General features: G+C 44.3%; 1 protein-coding gene across 1 annotated transcript in view; it reads right to left on the minus strand.

The window, feature by feature from the left end:
- The window catches only part of ITIH5 (inter-alpha-trypsin inhibitor heavy chain 5), a 48,202-nt gene extending 36,591 nt beyond the window's left edge, over positions 1-11,611 (minus strand). Inside the window, exons 1-5 of the mRNA XM_032184546.1 lie at positions 11,425-11,611; positions 7,873-7,917; positions 3,866-4,029; positions 2,577-2,684; positions 679-929 (exon numbers count right to left, since the gene is read on the minus strand). Coding sequence (XP_032040437.1) covers positions 679-929; positions 2,577-2,684; positions 3,866-4,029; positions 7,873-7,917; positions 11,425-11,544 — 688 coding nt within the window. The 5' untranslated portion in view covers positions 11,545-11,611. The remainder of the gene's footprint in view (positions 1-678; positions 930-2,576; positions 2,685-3,865; positions 4,030-7,872; positions 7,918-11,424) is intronic.
- Positions 11,612-18,322: the final 6,711 nt, after the last annotated feature.

An 18,322-nucleotide genomic window follows, 5' to 3' on the forward strand; every position in this document is an offset into this window, starting at 1 on the left:
TACTCAATAAACTTCAAAGTTCTCATGTGCTTATGCACAGACACCACACAGACACAGTCATCTATCGAAAACAGGACAAATGCCATCAGCCGTTGAAATAGGACTGAATTCCCACCATCAAACCTCACAGGGTTCATAATTCTGAAAACCTTTTCATGTCATAGCTATTATACCAACTTTATTGAACCTGGAGATTGCCCTGCCAGTGAATGAAATAGATCTCTAAATAGGAATTTCTGATAGCCTACAGTGCTTAGAGACTTGCTTGTCAGCGAAATGCAGCCACCCATGGGCAGCACGTACCTGCCATACACTGACTGCAGCAAGAGTTAAAAAGGGAAAGTAAAAAATGTGTCCTTCTAAAAAATACAGTCACAGCTGGAATTTGCCAGAATAACTCACACCTAATGAGCTGCTAGCATTTATTTTTCTTGTTATCTTCATGAGATGTGTCTTTTAGTTTCTAATATAGTCTTGATCCAGGATAATGTGGCTTTAATACAACGTTGGGGCTTTGTTTAATGGCTCATTTGGAGCAGAAGGTAATTGAACGAAACACTAGTCTATGCAATTATCCAAGACTGCTTTGGAGAACTCCCAGTACTGCCAGTCTGGTTCCTAAGAAGCAATTAGGGCCCCACAGGTAACAAAATCATGGATTATAAAATTTCTCCTTACCTTCAACCTTCCCATTGCCTTTATGCTTGCTGTTTCGAAGGGGAGGCACTTCCAGTGACACTATGCCCGAGTTCTCCAGGATGTTCACCTCCACTCGTAACCTGCCCACCAGCTGCTGGGGACGGATGCTGACTGTATACTCATACTTCCCCAGTCGCCTCTGCAAGAGCTCTTCATAATGCAATAGGAAGTTGGCTTGCATCTTGCGAGGAATGAAGACAGAAGCTTTGAACGTCTCATAGCCATTCTCCCTAGAAGAAAAGAGGAGTATGACAAAAAAGTATAGCATAGAGCAGGACCCGAGAGGATTTGCAAGACCCATTGTCATGGTCTTCACTGGGATAGAGTTAATTTTCTTTGTAGAGTCTCATGTGATGGTGTGTTTTGGGTTTTTGATGAAAACAGTGGTGATGACACTCTGACGTTTTTAGTTATTGCAAAGCAGTACTTACACAGAGCCAAGGACTCTTCTGCTTCTCGTGCTGCCCTGCCAGCAACAAGGCTGGGGGTGCACCAGGTGCTGGGAGGGGACACAACCAGGACAGCTGGCCCAGGCTGACCAAAGCATCCCATACTGTATGATGTGATACCAGCAATAAAAGCCCGAATAAAGAAGGAGGGAGAACATCAGGAGTGATGACTCTACCTCCCTTACAGTGTACTACAGTGATAAGCTACCTAGCATTAGCATGATACCAGGCACTACTACTGTGAAAGGAAAATAAAAAAGTAACCTATGAAAAATGGAAACTTTTAATGCCATATAGGGGTAACATCAGAACTCACTAATGTGCAGTTCTGGTGATGCCCACAATTTTGTGAGTGTTGGAAAGGATTTGAGATTTTGAATTCTCTAGCATATTAGATATGTATTTTTAATGGTAGTCTTTAGGACAGTTCAGATGATCTCTCTGGGTCACTAACAATGGCCTAGCAATGACAGAGTTATTGTCTGCAGAAGAGGATACCACATGGCAGGAATACAGTGATTTATCTTGTCAATTCTTCCAGGTTCCGTCAGTCTCTGTCTGTAACCTGAGAGAGCATCCTTTGTTAAAGGCTTATGATAGATCTTTCCTACCATAAATTTGTCTAGTCACATATGAACAATTTTCAATGGCAAGAAACATGATTTATGTGAAAAATATCTTTGATTGTTTTGAACCTGACATCTAATCATTTTGTTTTTCTGTAGTTTTTCTACAAAAGATGGAAAACAAAGATACTTTAATCTCCTTCCACAGATCACTTGTGAGTTCAGATCTGTTAGACTTCTCCTTCCCTACAGTTCATCATTTTTTGGGTCTGAAAAGCCACAGTCTATTTAGATGTTCCTGATCATGTGTTTAGGTTGGAATAATGCTTCTATCCAAGGTAAGTGGGAGTAGTGCAGGATTTTCCAGAGCAGCAAAATCCACTCGATGGTGCATCACTTTGAGAGGTATTTGGGGTAATTAGCACACTTGTCAAATTAGAGGGGAAAAATAACTGGTAGTGATGCTGAAGAAGTGCATGCAGGGGAACATATAGGATTTCAGATCATTACAGGGATGAGACTTTCTGCCAGTGCATGGCTAAAAAGACTACACTCAGTCAAGTATTGAGAACAGGGCAAGTAAATATGACAACAGAATGGTACTTGTGGTTTTACTTCTGACTTGAGCTTGACATCCTGGAGCAACTTGAAAGTGAAAATGTTATGTAACAGTGCTGGAAAAGGCCACACACAATTACATGTGACTTGGAGCATGGGAATGACACCAGGCAGTGAGGATAATGCTCTGTTTAGCTCCTTCATCTTCCTATAAATCCATGCATGGTTATGCCAGGGCAGCCAAAATAAAGACAGGAGGAGAGTATGTCACTTCCCAGAACACAGCTGAATGCACTACACTTACCTTGCATTCTGAGGGCCTGGAGGTTTCTTGGTCCTTGCTTTGTCATCAGTGCTGTTTTTCTTTTCTTTCCCCGTGACCTCCCCATAGTAAGTCTTGTTGCCAATGCTCCTAGAGAGATCAGAGATGGCAGCATGACTAATCTTCACCTACAGGCAGAGACAGCTCGCTGCAGAAGGGTTCATGGACCACGCACATGTGGACAGATGCTGGTGCAACTCTCCTTGAGTCCACTCAAGTCACCAAGCCAGAAACTGTCTGGGAAGTGCCTTGGTTGGTTATTCTGGCAGAGAACATTTTTACTCCAGGAGTTTACCTCTCTTAAATGACAGTTTAGTAGGTAACCTCCAAAGCATAACGTTGTTAAACAGAAAGCAAAACAATTGCCAAGACTCTCAGCCAGCACTGTTCTGTGTCTGGTCAGTGATATTCAGAATGACTTCTCTCAAATAGCTGCGTTGCTGACAAAAATGCATCTCCCTGGGAATGAGTTACAAAACCATGGATTACAGAAAGGAAACAGTGCCTAACATACAGCCTGGCTGGGCAATGGCTAAAGACTGTTTTTCCTTCTATCAAACCAAATGGTAGTCTGTCTAATAAAGCTTGTCCCCTATCTGCTATAGTCAGGTCCAAAGTTGTGGCAGCATTATCTAACCACAGGAATCTGATTATGACTGAATAAAACAAATTTTTGAAACCAAGAGCTTAATTTATTGCTTAGTGAGTCATTTAAGTATGAGTTGGTTGCCCTCTGCTTGCCCTTATCATCCACAGAGTATGACTAGCACCTCCAGCAACAACTCAACCTGTATGCTAGTTGGATTTGACACTTGTCCTCCATTAACAGGGTGGAGAAGCTGGAAAAATAAATAGCTTCTGAGGCACCACAGTCACTTAGGAGATATAAATATGGTGTGACAGTATTACTGAAACTTTAATTGGAAAGGTTTCTGAAAGCTAGGAGAGATTTTCTGATCCAAATCTGAAAAAGAGAAGGAAGTTCTTAAAGGGCACTCATATGAGGAACAGAAGAATGTTCTTCAACAAGTAAATTGAGGTCTTCAATCTTAGTATCTGTCCTTCAAGGATTTGCTCTGTGCTGTGGGGCCATGACCATCTTGGATGGAGTATACCATGTGTGTGCTTCCTTTTTTTCCAACTGAAACTATTCAGTGCAAAAAGGCATTGATACAGTCCTACTGCAGATTATTCAGCTTTTAAAATCTCAGAGACCTGTCTGCAGGATGGAAGAACCATTGTTCATCTAGCTGCCAGCGCTACTTACGTACATGGTAAAGTTCGAGATGAAAGCTGCAGCTGGGATCTGCATCTCAAACACACCTTCTCTTGCCTCAGATCCGCTGTTCACCATCGTGCAGGACACCGTGGTGAAAGCATAGCGAGAAATGACTGTAGCTTTCACAGTGAATTCAGACATCCGAGGCCTGGTTTCCTGTAGATATCAAAAGGTTACCCATTAACAGAGACAGCTAGATAACTCCCCTCTTCAGTGTTTCACTGGGTTTAATATTTAATGTGCTCTAGCAAGGAATCCTCCTACATTGAATATTTGACTCCCTGTGAACACCAGGCAGCAGCAGGCAAGGTAGGGATTACCCTCAAAATATCAGGTGAGCTGCAAAAGGCAAACTAAAGACACAGCCGTGCCTTTGTTCATGCACATGGGCAAAAGCCACAATCATTCTCCAGTGCTCAGGAAGGGTCAGGACAGGATAAGTGCCCTGATTATGTGAGCGTTTATGTTGTGAAACACATTGATAAAATCCATCTGTATAGAAGTTGCACCCTCCAACTCTGGACATTTGGGACAATGAGGATTAGTCCCTTATGGCCAGGAAGAGAAGTCCAAAATATCTCCCCATAGGGTCCATAACTGATGTCAGAGAAACTGACTGTGCACAAGAGCAGATGTAAAAACCTCTTGAAGGACTGAGATCACTGTGCATGGAGCAGCATCTTAAAACTCACACAGTCAGATCCCTAAGTTTTGTAAACAGAAAAACTGCTGTCAATGGAGCTGGTTGAGTCCTCCTCTGCTGAGAACTCATTCTGGAGGTCTTATCCAATGGATGGAAGAGACTTAATAAGAAACACTGACACTGTGACATGACTAACAAAATATTTTAGGCCTTTTAGGCCATGTTGGATTCCTTCCAGCAGAGAAGCAGAGGAGACTGCAATGAATGACACATGATGTAGCAATGGAAGCTGAAAGCCAATTTCTGCTTCTTGGGAATGTGTTTTTGTGCAGTTTCTGGGTTGCAGCATTTCTGTAACGTGATTTTTGACAGCAATGTCTCCATGGAACTGAACAGATTTCTTCCTGGAAAACTTCAGTATATTTAACTATAAGCAGTCTTTTAAAAATAAACTATTTGTTGCCTTAAACAGTCAAAGACTGTTCTTCAAAAGCAAAAGGGAGCTAAAGAGTAAAAGACATTGCAAATACTCACCAACTTTGCTAAACCAAATACATTGAGAATCTATTCCTACCGAGTATGATAAAAAGCTACAGCCACCAGAGACTTGTGAAGACAAGAACATGCTCTTCAACTGCATTACCAGCCTTTTTTTCCAAACACAAACAATTTTGCCAATTGGCTTAACAAAGGGAGCAATTGTTTGCATGAGAAAGTATGAAACAGAAACATTTCTGCAGTAGCTGATGGCATCAGAACAACAGTAAGCAAGCATCCAACTAACGAAGCTGCTGGGCTAGTGAATTCCAGGCAAATGGAAGAATGAGGATCCATTAGAAACAAACACAAATCAACAGACTTAGAAATAAAGCCTCTACACTTTCAAGGCTTGAAAAGCCTCTCAAAAATGTGTCTCAAATGAACCTAATCATGACAGATACCTTTAACAGCTGGAGAACAAGTGACGTGCTCTGTGTCTATGTACACCCTGCTCAGCACAGGCTCAGCTCCCATGGAGCACAGTGGCTAAAATCAGCACTTTTTGAGCATGATTCACTTCACTAATTCCAGACAGCAAGATAGATCTACACAAGAATATATCTACTAACTGTAGATGTCCACCCTTAGGTCACAAGTCACTTCTACTCAATTCAGTGGTGACTGGGACTAGATTATGATGTTCTTAGGAATTTAGGACTTTCCCTCATACATGGGCTGTGATTTTCAGTTTCATTCTCCTGAAAGTGGAGAGAATGGGGAGTTTTGATCTGGAGCATTGTAGGCACATTTCCAGATATAATGAGCTAATTGCCTGTGGCCTAATAAGTGTTATAGAGGATTTAACTGCAGAAGTAAAAGAGAGAACCTGAAAATACAGCAAATTCTTTGGTTCCAAATGTCCTGCACCCACTGCTATTTTCAGCGTTTCCTCACAAACAGAGGATATGGATTTGCTCTTGTTCAGACAAGAACATACGAATGGTTGTATTGGGTCAGAACAAAAGTAATCCTAACCCCATAGTCTGTCACTGGCAGATATCAATAGAACATGCTCAGAGAAGAGTGTAAAATCAGACCAATCTTCACTGCTACCACCCAAGAACAGTCTCTCAGTTTTCACTAATTTGCAGCTGAACGAACTCCTACACTAAGCGTGGTATTTTTGTGCTTACTAAATCTCAGAGGATTGTTCTTCTATAACTTTATACATCTGTTTTTTGAATCCATGTAAACTTTAGCACAAATAACACCCAGTAGTGAGGAATTCCACAGCTTAATGATATTTCATGAAGAACCACATCCCTTAAGAGTTTTCTTTTGCTGACTCTATTATCTGCTGATTTCAACTGATCTCTGACACATCTCCCTATCCCTCAGAATAAGATCCAGCTCTAATATCCTCAGGAATGGCAAAAACAAATGGAAAAAAAAAAAAAAAAAAAAAGACATACATCATATCTCCCTCCTCCTGATGGGTAGATGTTGCTGCTGGAGATAGCAAACACTACACAAGGGCATCACATACAACGGAGGATGAAAGAGCTGATTCATCCTCCCAGCCCTGGAAGGGATCTGCCATTCCTTGTATACAGAAAATATAAACGGTGGGGGCAGAAGCAGTTTCCAAACAGGTTGCTAGGTCGGGCTTGGCGGGCAGCCCAAGTTCCAGTCTGCAACTCTCGCGCATTCCCTGGAGCTCTTGCACAATCCTTCAGTGCTTGATGCTCTGACTTACGGCTGTGCAAATGCCTGTTTGTTTTCTCCACTTTTTATGAAGGCCTTCAGAAGATGAGAGACAGCACAAAGGAAAAAATAATAATAACAAACCATTTGTTTAATATTATTATTGCTGCGATTTATTATGCCTATTAAAAAAAAAGCTAGGGAATGCCAAGCCAGCAGATTAGCACACTGGTATGGGAAACGTTGGCTGGAGGCTTTTTGAAGGTGTCCTGGTAATTATGATGAAGTGAGAGCTGAACATTTCCTGCCAAACAAATGATTTGACGTTTGTTTACAGTGAATGTTTGGAAAGGCAGAAAAGAGCTGAAGATAAATGAAATTTGCTCCATGTTTTTACCTCTATCAGTTGTTTTCATCAAAATAAACTGACCGCATGTCAGATTAGAAGTAATAAACTGGTAATGTGACTGCGAGTTACTCTCCTCTAGGCTGCTGATTCGTATCTGCCAAGGATCAAAGGGGCCAGAAGATAATAATGTGATGACTGCTCAGTGTGTGAAATGAGTTCCTCCAGTTCTCATTTGAGAAGCCTCTGTATCTCAAAGAAGCCAGAAAAATAGCTGGCCATGAACATCAGTTTCACTGGTTGCCTCTTTAGCTGAAGTTTTGATCTAAGCCATGCAAGTCTCAGTGCAACAATACAGCCAGATCTCACAAATTTTCTGTATATCTCATAACTGAAGGCATAAATCTTAAAGCTTAGGTTCCCCTACCAAAAAGAGGATGTTGGCTTCTCTGTTTTCTTCCTTTCTTAATAAACTTTGGCCTCTGCATTAACAGAGAACAACAGAGATCTTCAAATTTCAAAACTATCTCCCCCTTTCTCTTGAAATTCAACGAGATTTCAGCAGGCTCATGATCATTGCATGGTTGAAGACGATAATATTAGAGGTTCTCTCCAAATTTGTGGTCAAGAATTTGAATTTTGGGAAGCTTCAGAAGAACACGAACATGTTGTATTGATCAAAACACGATCTTTTTCCCCTATATTCTCATCCTACCATTGTTCACCAACACAGTTTACTTCTGGGCACAGGGATGCACACACATACACACACACAGAGCAAGTGTAATTCTCATGAGGTAAAATAAAGACAGAGTGTGATACATACCAGCCTCTGCAAAAATCTGGTCTGTCTTGGGACACGACGTGCAACCTGCAGAAAGTAAAGGAAGTTAATGGAGCCTGTTCAGCTTAGAGAAAGACTTGTCATTTGTTTAAATCCAGACATGGGCTTGTGTGACTGATCACCCATGGCCAGGTTCAAATGTTCCTCTGGTTAAAACTAAAACCTAAATCTCTTCTACATTAACAGGCCCATTCATCAAAGCTCAGCAGTGGAATGCAGCTCTCGCAGGCAGGAAGGTTCTGTGTGCTTTGCAAGTGCTATTTGTTCAGAGACCTCTGCTCGAAGGCAGGGACATCAGCCCTTAGCCCTGTCTTTGGGTGTTGTGTCTTCAGCCTTGAGCATGTTCTGTTACAGCTTCCTAGGGAATTATTGCATTATGAGGTCTGCTAAATGGTCTGCAGGGATAAAAAGCTAGTTTTACTAGAAGAAATTCCCCAGTCCACATCCCCTAGTCTCTAGTAGGAAGGGAAGGACCTTCTGCCTTAGAATCTCAACAGGTTTGTCAAATTAATCAGAAGAGATCAAACTACCTGCAGTAGTTAAATTGCTTGTCAAATGTCATTCTCAGCCCACCTAAACCATCAGGTAAAAGCCAAAGCCCATTTCCCAGTCCAAACTTGGGGGTTTTATTATGAAAAAAGTGGTTTTTACCTGTGACAACACAATTGCCCTCATTTTATCAACATTCACAACAACAGGTCCCAGCTTAGCAACACGTCCAAATGCAATCCCTCCTCAAAACAGAGAGTACAAGTCTCTTGTCAATGAGGAACAACAAAGGAAGCCAAGTGACTTTTTTAAATGTCAGTGAAGCTCCAGAGAGCAGAGGAATGCAATGATAATTTTTTACCTGATTTGCCCTTGTTGGTTTGCATTCAAAAAAATAGCATTCCTTGCCAAAGATATGATTTTATGCCTGTTTATGCAGCAAAGGTCAGAAAAGCCCAGGAGAGAAATTAAAGTCTCCTCTGTCAGAATCCTTATATTTTTTCTTTATTATTTTAGCCAACTTATTTTAAAATTAGAACCTAAGAAAAGAAGCTCCCTTAGAAAATTCTCAATGGAGAGGAGAGGAGAGGAGAGGAGAGGAGAGGAGAGGAGAGGAGAGGAGAGGAGAGGAGAGGAGAGGAGAGGAGAGGAGAGGAGAGGAGAGGAGAGGAGAGGAGAGGAGAGGAGAGGAGAGGAGAGGAGAGGAGAGGAGAGGAGAGGAGAGGAGAGGAGAGGAGAGGAGAGGAGAGGAGAGGAGAGGAGAGGAGAGGAGAGGAGAGGAGAGGAGAGGAGAGGAGAGGAGAGGAGAGGAGAGGAGAGGAGAGGAGAGGAGAGGAGAGGAGAGGAGAGGAGAGGAGAGGGAGAGGAATCCTCTGCAGTTTAAATTGCCAAAGAAACTTTCTGTCTGGGTATATTATCTCAGACAAGTAAAGCACCTCAGCAGCCTGCTGTGAGAGGCTGCAGAGTCTCCAGCACTGTAGGGTCTTCAGAACAAGCCAGAAAAATGCCCATGAAGATAATACTGCTTGGAGCTGTGGCAGGGATAAGATCAGTGCTCCTCAGAACTTTTTTACTAAAGGATTACATTTCGGAACAAATCCACCTGTCATCCTGTATGGTTTTTAACCGCAATGGTTTTCAATGACTAATCGATGAAACTGGTAATTTGGCTATTGGCTATTGGTTTTGTCTTCCCCCATCACACACCAAAACTGCCTCTAGTGCAATGGTAATAACCAGCAACCTTGTCACCTACCTCAGCAGAGTGGTCAACCACTGAATAAGCCACATAATCCACTGTCAATGGAAATACCAAAAACCTGAGTGTGCTGACATTTGTGCAGGAAGGTCCTCCTGGGATATTACAGTTAAACACAGCCTTACAGGCTCTCCAGAATTAGTTGGATGTTTGTTATATGGATGTAATTTGTTGATCTAGGGGAAGCACCTGCCTCTGCTTAACGTGGCTTGTGTATTTAGTGATGTCCTCTTCTGGATCCAGCTGTCCCAGGGGACTAGGGAACCACCTCTATTTATACATCACTGTTTTTCTGTTGGAAGTTACTGCTGCCACTGATCTGCCATCAACATAGCTCCTGTGAAATCACGCTCCTTTAACTCAAGCAAAGTCAGCCAGATTATTTCAACACTGTGAGCCGGTTTCTTGAGCTTCTCAATTGATTTTCCCCATGAGCATATGAACAAATGCTCCCAGATACCACTCCACTGGCAGAACAGTGGTGGAAATATTGTCTACCACTTGAACAGCTGGGTGTGCAAGACCAGCTGTTGGTTTGTGGCTGAATTCCCCAAGAAGGGATATGTGTTTGCAGTAATTAGGATCAGCAATAAAGTTACTGAGGTCCTTGCAGTGGAGAGCAAGGGGCGCTTTTGGAAAGAGATTCTTCCCATGCTAGCATGGGTGGGATGAGCAACTGAATAAGACAAGTGTAGATAACATATGAAGAGTCTCAGTCTTCCTATTTATTGCAAGACAGAAGGTACCAAATACAGACATCTGGTGATGTTTTATACACTCTAGGATATCCTACAGGCATCCAGCACGGCACAGTTCTTCCACAGATCCTGCATCATATCTGCCAGCCCCACACGGGTGTCTCAGGTACTACAGAGCCTCTTGGATCTGATCAAATTTAGAGAACTGCGTAATGCCCTAAGTGACATACCGCAGGTCACCCATGATATCCACTACCTGAAAGATGTGATTACAGATCTGAAGCTCAATCTTTTACGCCACAGCCTCCCTCTGAAGTCTCATTTAACCCCCCAAACTACCATCCGAACTTTCTTCCTAACTTGCAAAAAGTTCATTGCCTTTTCAGCCCCATTTCCCCATAAAACCTAAGCAACTTAATGACACAATGTAACAGTCCTCACTTGCAGAAAACTTTTTTTTTCTCCTCTGGTCAAGAAGCATTTTCACAAGCTGCAATTCATGGAGGTTCATTTAATCCAGCATGAGTTAAATATCAAGTATGGTAAGACCACAACTGTAGGACAGGGCAGAAAAGCCTTCCTCCAAGCCTGAAATACTCCGAATTACTCAGACTGGCACAAGGCCAGGATACAGCGTTAACTCCCTTGTCCCTGCAGACCACTTAACTTAACACAGATATAGGGATGCCGGCTTTGAAACCCTTCAGGGGCAGTAACACCGCGTCCCTTGGCATCACAGGGGCTGGTGCTGTCCTGGCTCAGCACCTCAAAACGCCTGAGCTCTCAGCCACAGGGACAGTAGTGTGGCAAGCTGCACAGATGAATGAAATAAATTTGGTTTTAGCAGACTGCTGTGAGCATTAATACCAAACCCCGAAGAAAGTGATCGCAAACGAGTGACAAATTCAGTGCGTTTTTCTTGCTGTCAGTTCTCTCTCACCGCAGGGGCTGTCCAGGGAGTTTCTTCACCTGACAGCCCTCCACACACACACTGAAAGCTCTCAGACTGGCTGCTTTCAATTAACCCATGACAATTAACAAGGCACAAACCACCAGATGCTCCCAAATAATGACTGCCTTAAAACCTACTTGCTCCACGACGCTGTAGTCTGCCATCAGCTTCTCCTCCAGGTACCTTGCCAGCAGCTCCGAGTCCGGCTGCCCCGCGGCAATGGAGAAGCCCCAAAAGAGCCATAACCAAAGGATCATGACGAGGGGCAGCACCAGGCTGGGGCTGCCCCACAGGTGAGAGGAAAGCCTGAGGCTGCTGCTGTGTGCCTTGCTGCAGGACTGGGCTGCAAGGACAGGAGGCGAGCTGACCCACCCTCTTCTCCTCCTTCCCAGCTTGGGACCAGCCCCTTTTCCACTCAGGGCAGCTGCTGGGTTTCCCTGTCTGTCAGCAGGGTTTCAGTGAATTCCCCTCAGTTTGGGGTACCAAGTATCACCATGCCCCTCTCACTGCCACCCTCAGCCCCCATGTCGCCCCATAGGTGCACACAGGCAGAGGGAATCAGAGCTGGAGGTCCCTGTGGCACTGCCACCTGTCCTTTTGGTGCCAGCAGCACCCCAGCCCTATGGTGGCCCTCCATGGGGTGAATGAAGGCTAAAGAGACATTTCCTTCAGCAGCAGTGCCCAAGCACAGGGGCAGGGCCCAAGATAGCTGCTGGCACATGGTGCCTGCCTAAGGTGCTGGTGTCCAGCTCAAGTGGGAGCTGGAAAGTCTGTGGGGAAGTCTCCCTGTGGGGTCAGACATCATGTTGGGCAGCCTTGAATTTATAAGCCCGGGCTTATGCCACTGTTTGTATAAAAGAGCACCCCCCTGCCGCCCATTTGAGGAGCGTGATCCAAGCATGTACTGTAAGGTTTACCCAGGAGGGGTACAACCGTATGATTTCACCCCCTCTAAAGGGATTTTTAGGCTCTCTCCACCCCACCAGCCTGCTGAAGGGAACAGACAGTGGGGTGCTGAGGAAGGTATGGGCGAAGCACACGGTGAGGGCAGCCTGCAGGTGGGCTGAGCCACGCATCACTGAGCCCGTGGCAGCAGCAACACCTCCTCCTCCTCCTCCTTGGTGCAGAGATCCCAGGTTTGTTTGTGAAAGCAGCCCCAGGGCCCAGGTTCCCAGAGCAGGGCAGGGCTCCCTCCGCACCCTCTCCTTGGCACCCCGCCTGCTGCTTCGCTGCGTGGCCGCAGGCGCCCCAGGAGCCCTGTCAGCATGGCAGCAGCCTCGCGCCTCACTTCAGCACTGCCATGCTCCAGACCTGTGCTTTTGTCCCTCTCTCTTGTTGTCCAGATTCTCAGCTGGGCAAAGCTTGAATGAGCCTCCCACTCCCCCCTTCATTTCCTGGCAGCACAGCCCTCTCCTACCCCACCAGCCCCAGGGTGAAGGTGGCTTCTCAGGGCTGGCAGCACCAAGCCTGTTGGGTGCAATCTCCACGGCTTGGCTGCCCAAGCTGTTCCCCACAGACACGTCTGTGCCGGCTGGCACCAATGGGACATGTCTCCTCTCCAGGCACGTCTCATCCTCAGGTATTCAGGAGCTTGCATCTGCAGAGCTCAACCTAACCCCAAATCAGACACACTTACTACTACATTTTTTTATGCCAGCGGTAACTTCTCAACTCCAGCAAACCATGATTATTTTTTTTTTTCTGGTTTTAAATGTGGCATGCACCATCCTGTCGAGATTTAAACCACTGTGTTTTCATTTTCCAGTTCTGGGTCATCAGGGACTGAGGCTGTTTTGCTTCAGCTCCAGTCTATGACAGTGATAGTCCAGTGAGTGACACAGTACCACAGACTTGACACCGTTCATATTGCCAGCCTGGTGCTTAAATGTCTCTCCAGCCCTGCTGGGAGGTGTAAATGCACCATTGGACTACTGGAGCCTAAAAGTTTCTCCTTCTGGAGTTCCTCCTTCTGCAGTGACACAAGAACACCCATCTGAAAGCATACATCCTCTGAGAGCACACACTCTGAGAGTCTTACGTCCTCCAAATCCATTATGTGTAATCGAGGAGCAGGAAGGTCCCTGGTCCCCATTCAGAATGAATGAGGGGAGCTAGAGACAGTGTAATGGGAAGGGACAGCAATGTTAAAGCCTTCTGAGCTTCCCATTAACAAATTGATATGCACATAGCACAGCAGTAAGTAAACATGAAGTCCCACTGTGCTCATACACAGGCTCCTCCTGGCCTTGACAGAAGGAGAGAAGGGATCAAAAGCCTGGCCAGTCCCTTACCTTCTGGGACCAGCCCACCACTGGCAGGTACAAGGGTCTCTGGACTGGTAATTTTCAGCTGGTATGGAATTATTTCTTTTTTTTTTTTTTCATGCGTTGTCCAGAACAAACATGGAAGAGCTGAACACAGGTGTGTTGTGACATCATGTGCCCTCACTGCTGGTATGAGGGATGTGCCTAAGCATCCCCTGTCCATGTTTCACTGAGCAGGGTCCATGGCTGAATAAAAGCCCTGCAGGCCTCCAGCATATGTTTATGTCTAGAAACAAGCATTTAAAACAATACAGATAGGATGATTTCCCCACTGTTTTGAAAAACCTAGAAGAAACAAAGGCACTCCTATGAAAGCAAATCAAAACTAATCAAACCCAGTGGTGCCTGAGCAGGAAGGGAAGGTGTTGTCCTTTGTGAAAATAACCACTCATGACACCAGCTATCATTCTTTGCCTCTTAATTGGCATTCAGCTTATTTCTACAGCCACTCTGCTTCTCCTGTTGCATAGGTAAAGAACCAAGGGCCATAGTAGATTTAAATACGGTGTCAGTGAAAAGAGATTGTAATATTAATAAAAGTTAATCCTAGACACATCTGGTGAAAGGAGAAAATTCAGAACAAAGCGAGGTCCTAAAGTAGGCATAGGATGAACAATGGGTATGAGAGAATGAGCTGGGAAAAGCAATGCCATGCCCAAGGTGATCAGGAGCAGCCAGTTCTACTCAGGCTCTCAGCAAGGGCACATAAGGACATATGACATAGCTGAATAAGACCAAGATGTGCTTTATTAACCATGTTTTGGATGTAGTTAGTTTTGGTGTGTGAATATTAAGCCTGAGGTCCTGATTGTTCACATTATCCCCTCTTCCTCCTCCTTGGAATACAATCTCCTGATTTGGGGTGGGGGGAACATGATGGGCACTGTCCTGGGTATGCTGTGGAGACAGAGATAAGCAATTACTCATGTGCGCCTGTTCACATTAGGCATGTTTGATTCTGACTTTTGCCAACTTAGCAGGATGAGCAGCTGTTCTTTGGGTGGGAGCTCACCAAATTAAATTGCCTGGCTTGACTCCAGACACCGTGTGCATGAAACACTGGAGAAAGGCATGACCTGGCAGGTGAGCTTCAATGCACATTTCACCTCGGATGGATCGTGTTATGTCAAGGAATCTCTCTGTGTTGACATACAAGCACATGCACCTTGGTGATGCTCTGTCCTCATAATCTGCATCCCCCCCGTTTTTCCATGCAAGGCTCACAGACAGGACTAGTCTTCCTCATTTTCACTGTAAAGTTAAATAAACCCTGTAGGAAGGTGATGAATCTACAGAAAACTTTGGCATCTTTCAGCTCAAGAGCAGATGATTTTGGTCATAAGGTGTGTGTCATGACTTCATGGATTCATACATTAAAGGTTTCTAGTTCTCTATTCTTCTAGGCAGATGAATGGGATACCAGACACCCACCTTACACAGATACACCTGCATTAAACGCCCAACTAGAAGTGTCTGAACTAGGAACTTAAACTAAATGACATATTAACAAAACACTGAATTTATTGGCAAGCAAAGCCAGCGACTTGATCGAGCAATTGGCAAGAGTCCCAGAGGATTACACAGACATGGATAACTGTCCAGAGTTAAAATTAATTATGATGAAATGTGGAGAATTATATTAAATATTTTCTTTCAAGCCTTAAGCTAATCCATCTCCTCTGAAACATCCATCTGGGACCTGATGGTCCCCAGTTCTGACACTATCTGGGAGGTGTCTGTGCTCCTGGCAAGACTTTTCTGGGGTCCCGATGGCTGCTGTTCTCCTATTGCCATTAGCTGTGTGCACCATGGTGCAGCTGAGCAATTCAGAACTTCAGAAGCTGATTCAAATCATCCAGGATGCAAATTTTAAATATGCTAACAAACATAAAGTCTTTGCCAAAGGGTTTTAGTACGGGGAGAGTCTGAGTCTGCTGTGGAACTCACTTGGAAAAGGTCATCTGGGCAGATAGGTAGCTTGCTGAGTGGTTTTGAATGACAATACAAAGAGACAAAAGCCCAAGCAAGAGGAAAATGCATTGTATGTGTCTGCATAGCATTTCCCAGAATGGTTGGTGTGTAGGGGGATGGATGTCAGCAGGCACCCCATGCGAATGTGCTGCCTTGTAGGCACACTATTCTTACCTGGGTCATTGGAAATTTTCAGAGAAGAAATTCAGTTTGGGAAGGGAAAACTGGCTATCTCATAAGAGACATAAATCATGAGCATTCCTCCCCGTCTGCAGGCCAAGATAACACAATTTAATTATCCTGAGGAACAAACTCCCGAGCAGTAGCTCCAAGTGCTTGAAAACTTCTTTCCAGAGAAATTCTGGCCATGGGGAGGGCTAGTCATGAAGCAAACCAATCGACACATACCAGAAAACATCTGCATGAGATCCTGTCCTCCCTGTTAAATTCTGGGGAAGTTCACCTCGGGTAAGGGACAGGGATCTTCAAGAGTATCCTCACCTTTTGTTCTTCCCATATATTTTTTGTACCTTTGCCTTGAGAAGTTTCAACTTTTGGGACTCTTTTGGGCAGTATATTTGAGCAGCTCATGCCATCTAGTGGTTACACTGTTTTCCCAATGTTGTTATTTTTACCTAAAAAAAATAAAATAAAATAAGCTCCATTTTATGGTTAGGAACAGACTGAAATAAAGCATTAGGAAATTAATATGTAAATAAAAATCTGTTCTATTGGACTCCTTCATCTGTTCAGAGCACTAGTGATTAGTTTCCACGCCCAGGTTCCCTGATACCTCCAGAACATCTGTCTTAATCTTTACACTCCTGATGAGAAAGGACTGCTCACTGTCAGTAGGGGCCTGTGTGTGGACAGAACTCACATTATGGGGAAAATTCAAGCTACTATAGGAACCATCAAGACAGAAAAGGCTGGGTGCCCCACAGCTGCTGTTCCTGCAGTCCTAGTTAACCCCCACCATAGTCACAGCTCTGACTGCAGTCATAGAGGTGGAGTCAAAGAGTGGGTCCAAGTGATATGGTTAGATTGCTAGGCCCTTAACTATGTGATTTAAACCTGACCTAGATGTTTCACAAATCACTCAGCTGTAAGCCAACTCCCCATTTGAAGCAGCATGCCTGGGATCTTAATGCTGAGGATCTCCTCTGCCCAGAAAGCCTGTGAAAAACATAAATGCAGAGCAGCTGCAGGCTGTGTAAATGCACCATCTGAGAGCTGAACCAGAGCTTAGGATGGAAGTAATAAATAAGTGCTGTGGGGACCACTGGTGGATGGATCAATGCAGGAACAAGATCTGTGTGCTGTGAAAGTACTGGGTACAGTCTAGAGGCTCCTAAATTTTCTAGCAAATTATGAACTATGTGATCTCCAAGCTCGATATGCAGGATTGCCTGGAAGATTTGGGGAGAGAGTAAAATAGTGTTGGTAATTCAATTCCTCTTCTAGCATAACAGCTGTGAAACAGTATATATGAAGCTACTATGTGAGAGGATGAAAATGATCAAAACACCGTGGTTCTTTCTGTGATGTATAGCTGAGCTGTGGAACTTCTGGCTGGATGCTACGGATGCAAAAGTTTTATCCGATCTCTCCAGAGGAAACAATAGATTTATGGAAAATAAATTAATTGAGGATTGCTAAATAAATGGAAACCCTCTCCTAGTCAGGATGTACCATAGCTGCAAATAGCTGGAGACTGGAAAGGTCTTTGAAAAATACCTGATATGCTTGCTCCAGTTTTTATGTTCTCTCCTAACCGCTGTTGGCAACAGGTACATGGCAGTGAGTTGAAAAGCCACTATTCTGCTTGGGTTCCTTGTGAATCTCTGACTCTAGTTTCAGGTCTCAGCCTGAGAAGTGATCTGTTGAAAAGATGGAGGAAGAACTTGTGATATCTGCAGAGTAGTGATGCAGAAATCTTTTATTGAAACATCAAAATGTAGCATAACAGGATAAAGTGAGAGAATATGTTAGATATACCATGCTATGCTATGCTACACTGTTCCATATTATATTATACTATAGTCTGCTATTCTGTTGCTGGATCCACATAGTGATTCAATCTTTTCTATTGAATTTGCTCAGATATCTGCAAATTTTTCTTCCCAGAAGACTGGAAGTGGTACCCCAGCTTATTTTGCCAGAAACCTGCTTCCTCCCTTCTTTCTCCCTTTTGCCTTGCTGGCTTACTTTAATCCTATTTCTTTGAGTACCAAAGAGGCAGGGAGACCTAAACAGTTTCAAAATCACCCAGGAGCCTTACAGCATGCCTTTGAAAATCATCATCAGATGCTTTCATGTGACTAATTTCAAGAAACTAGAGCTATCCCACCACCAACTATGATCCTTTCCCAGTCGGAGAGGAAAAAGGGTATTTGTGTGGGTCAGGATCCAGCCCAAAGGTTTCTGCCCACCACTGTGAGGTGGCTGGGTGGGAGGGCCCTTCAAGAAGCACAATATCGCTGCCTCCATCGCTCTGCGAACCAGCCTCCACCTCATTTACTATAAACAAACAGGCTGGGAGTGAGTTCTTGCTTTGATCCTTCAAAGTTTTGGGTGCCCCAAGGTCTGTGCCTAGCAGGAAATTAGCCAAACATCAATGGGGACCTACAAAAGCAAGACGTGAGCCTATCCAAGCCAGAGCTGTTATCGAGGGCAGAGGCGAGCGAAGACACTGTTTGGATAACCCTTGCTCGGACACCACAGCTCTGACTTGTGTTGC

Source organism: Aythya fuligula, chromosome 1 (assembly GCF_009819795.1).
Source record: "Aythya fuligula isolate bAytFul2 chromosome 1, bAytFul2.pri, whole genome shotgun sequence".
Classification (NCBI taxonomy): Eukaryota; Metazoa; Chordata; class Aves; order Anseriformes; family Anatidae; genus Aythya; species Aythya fuligula.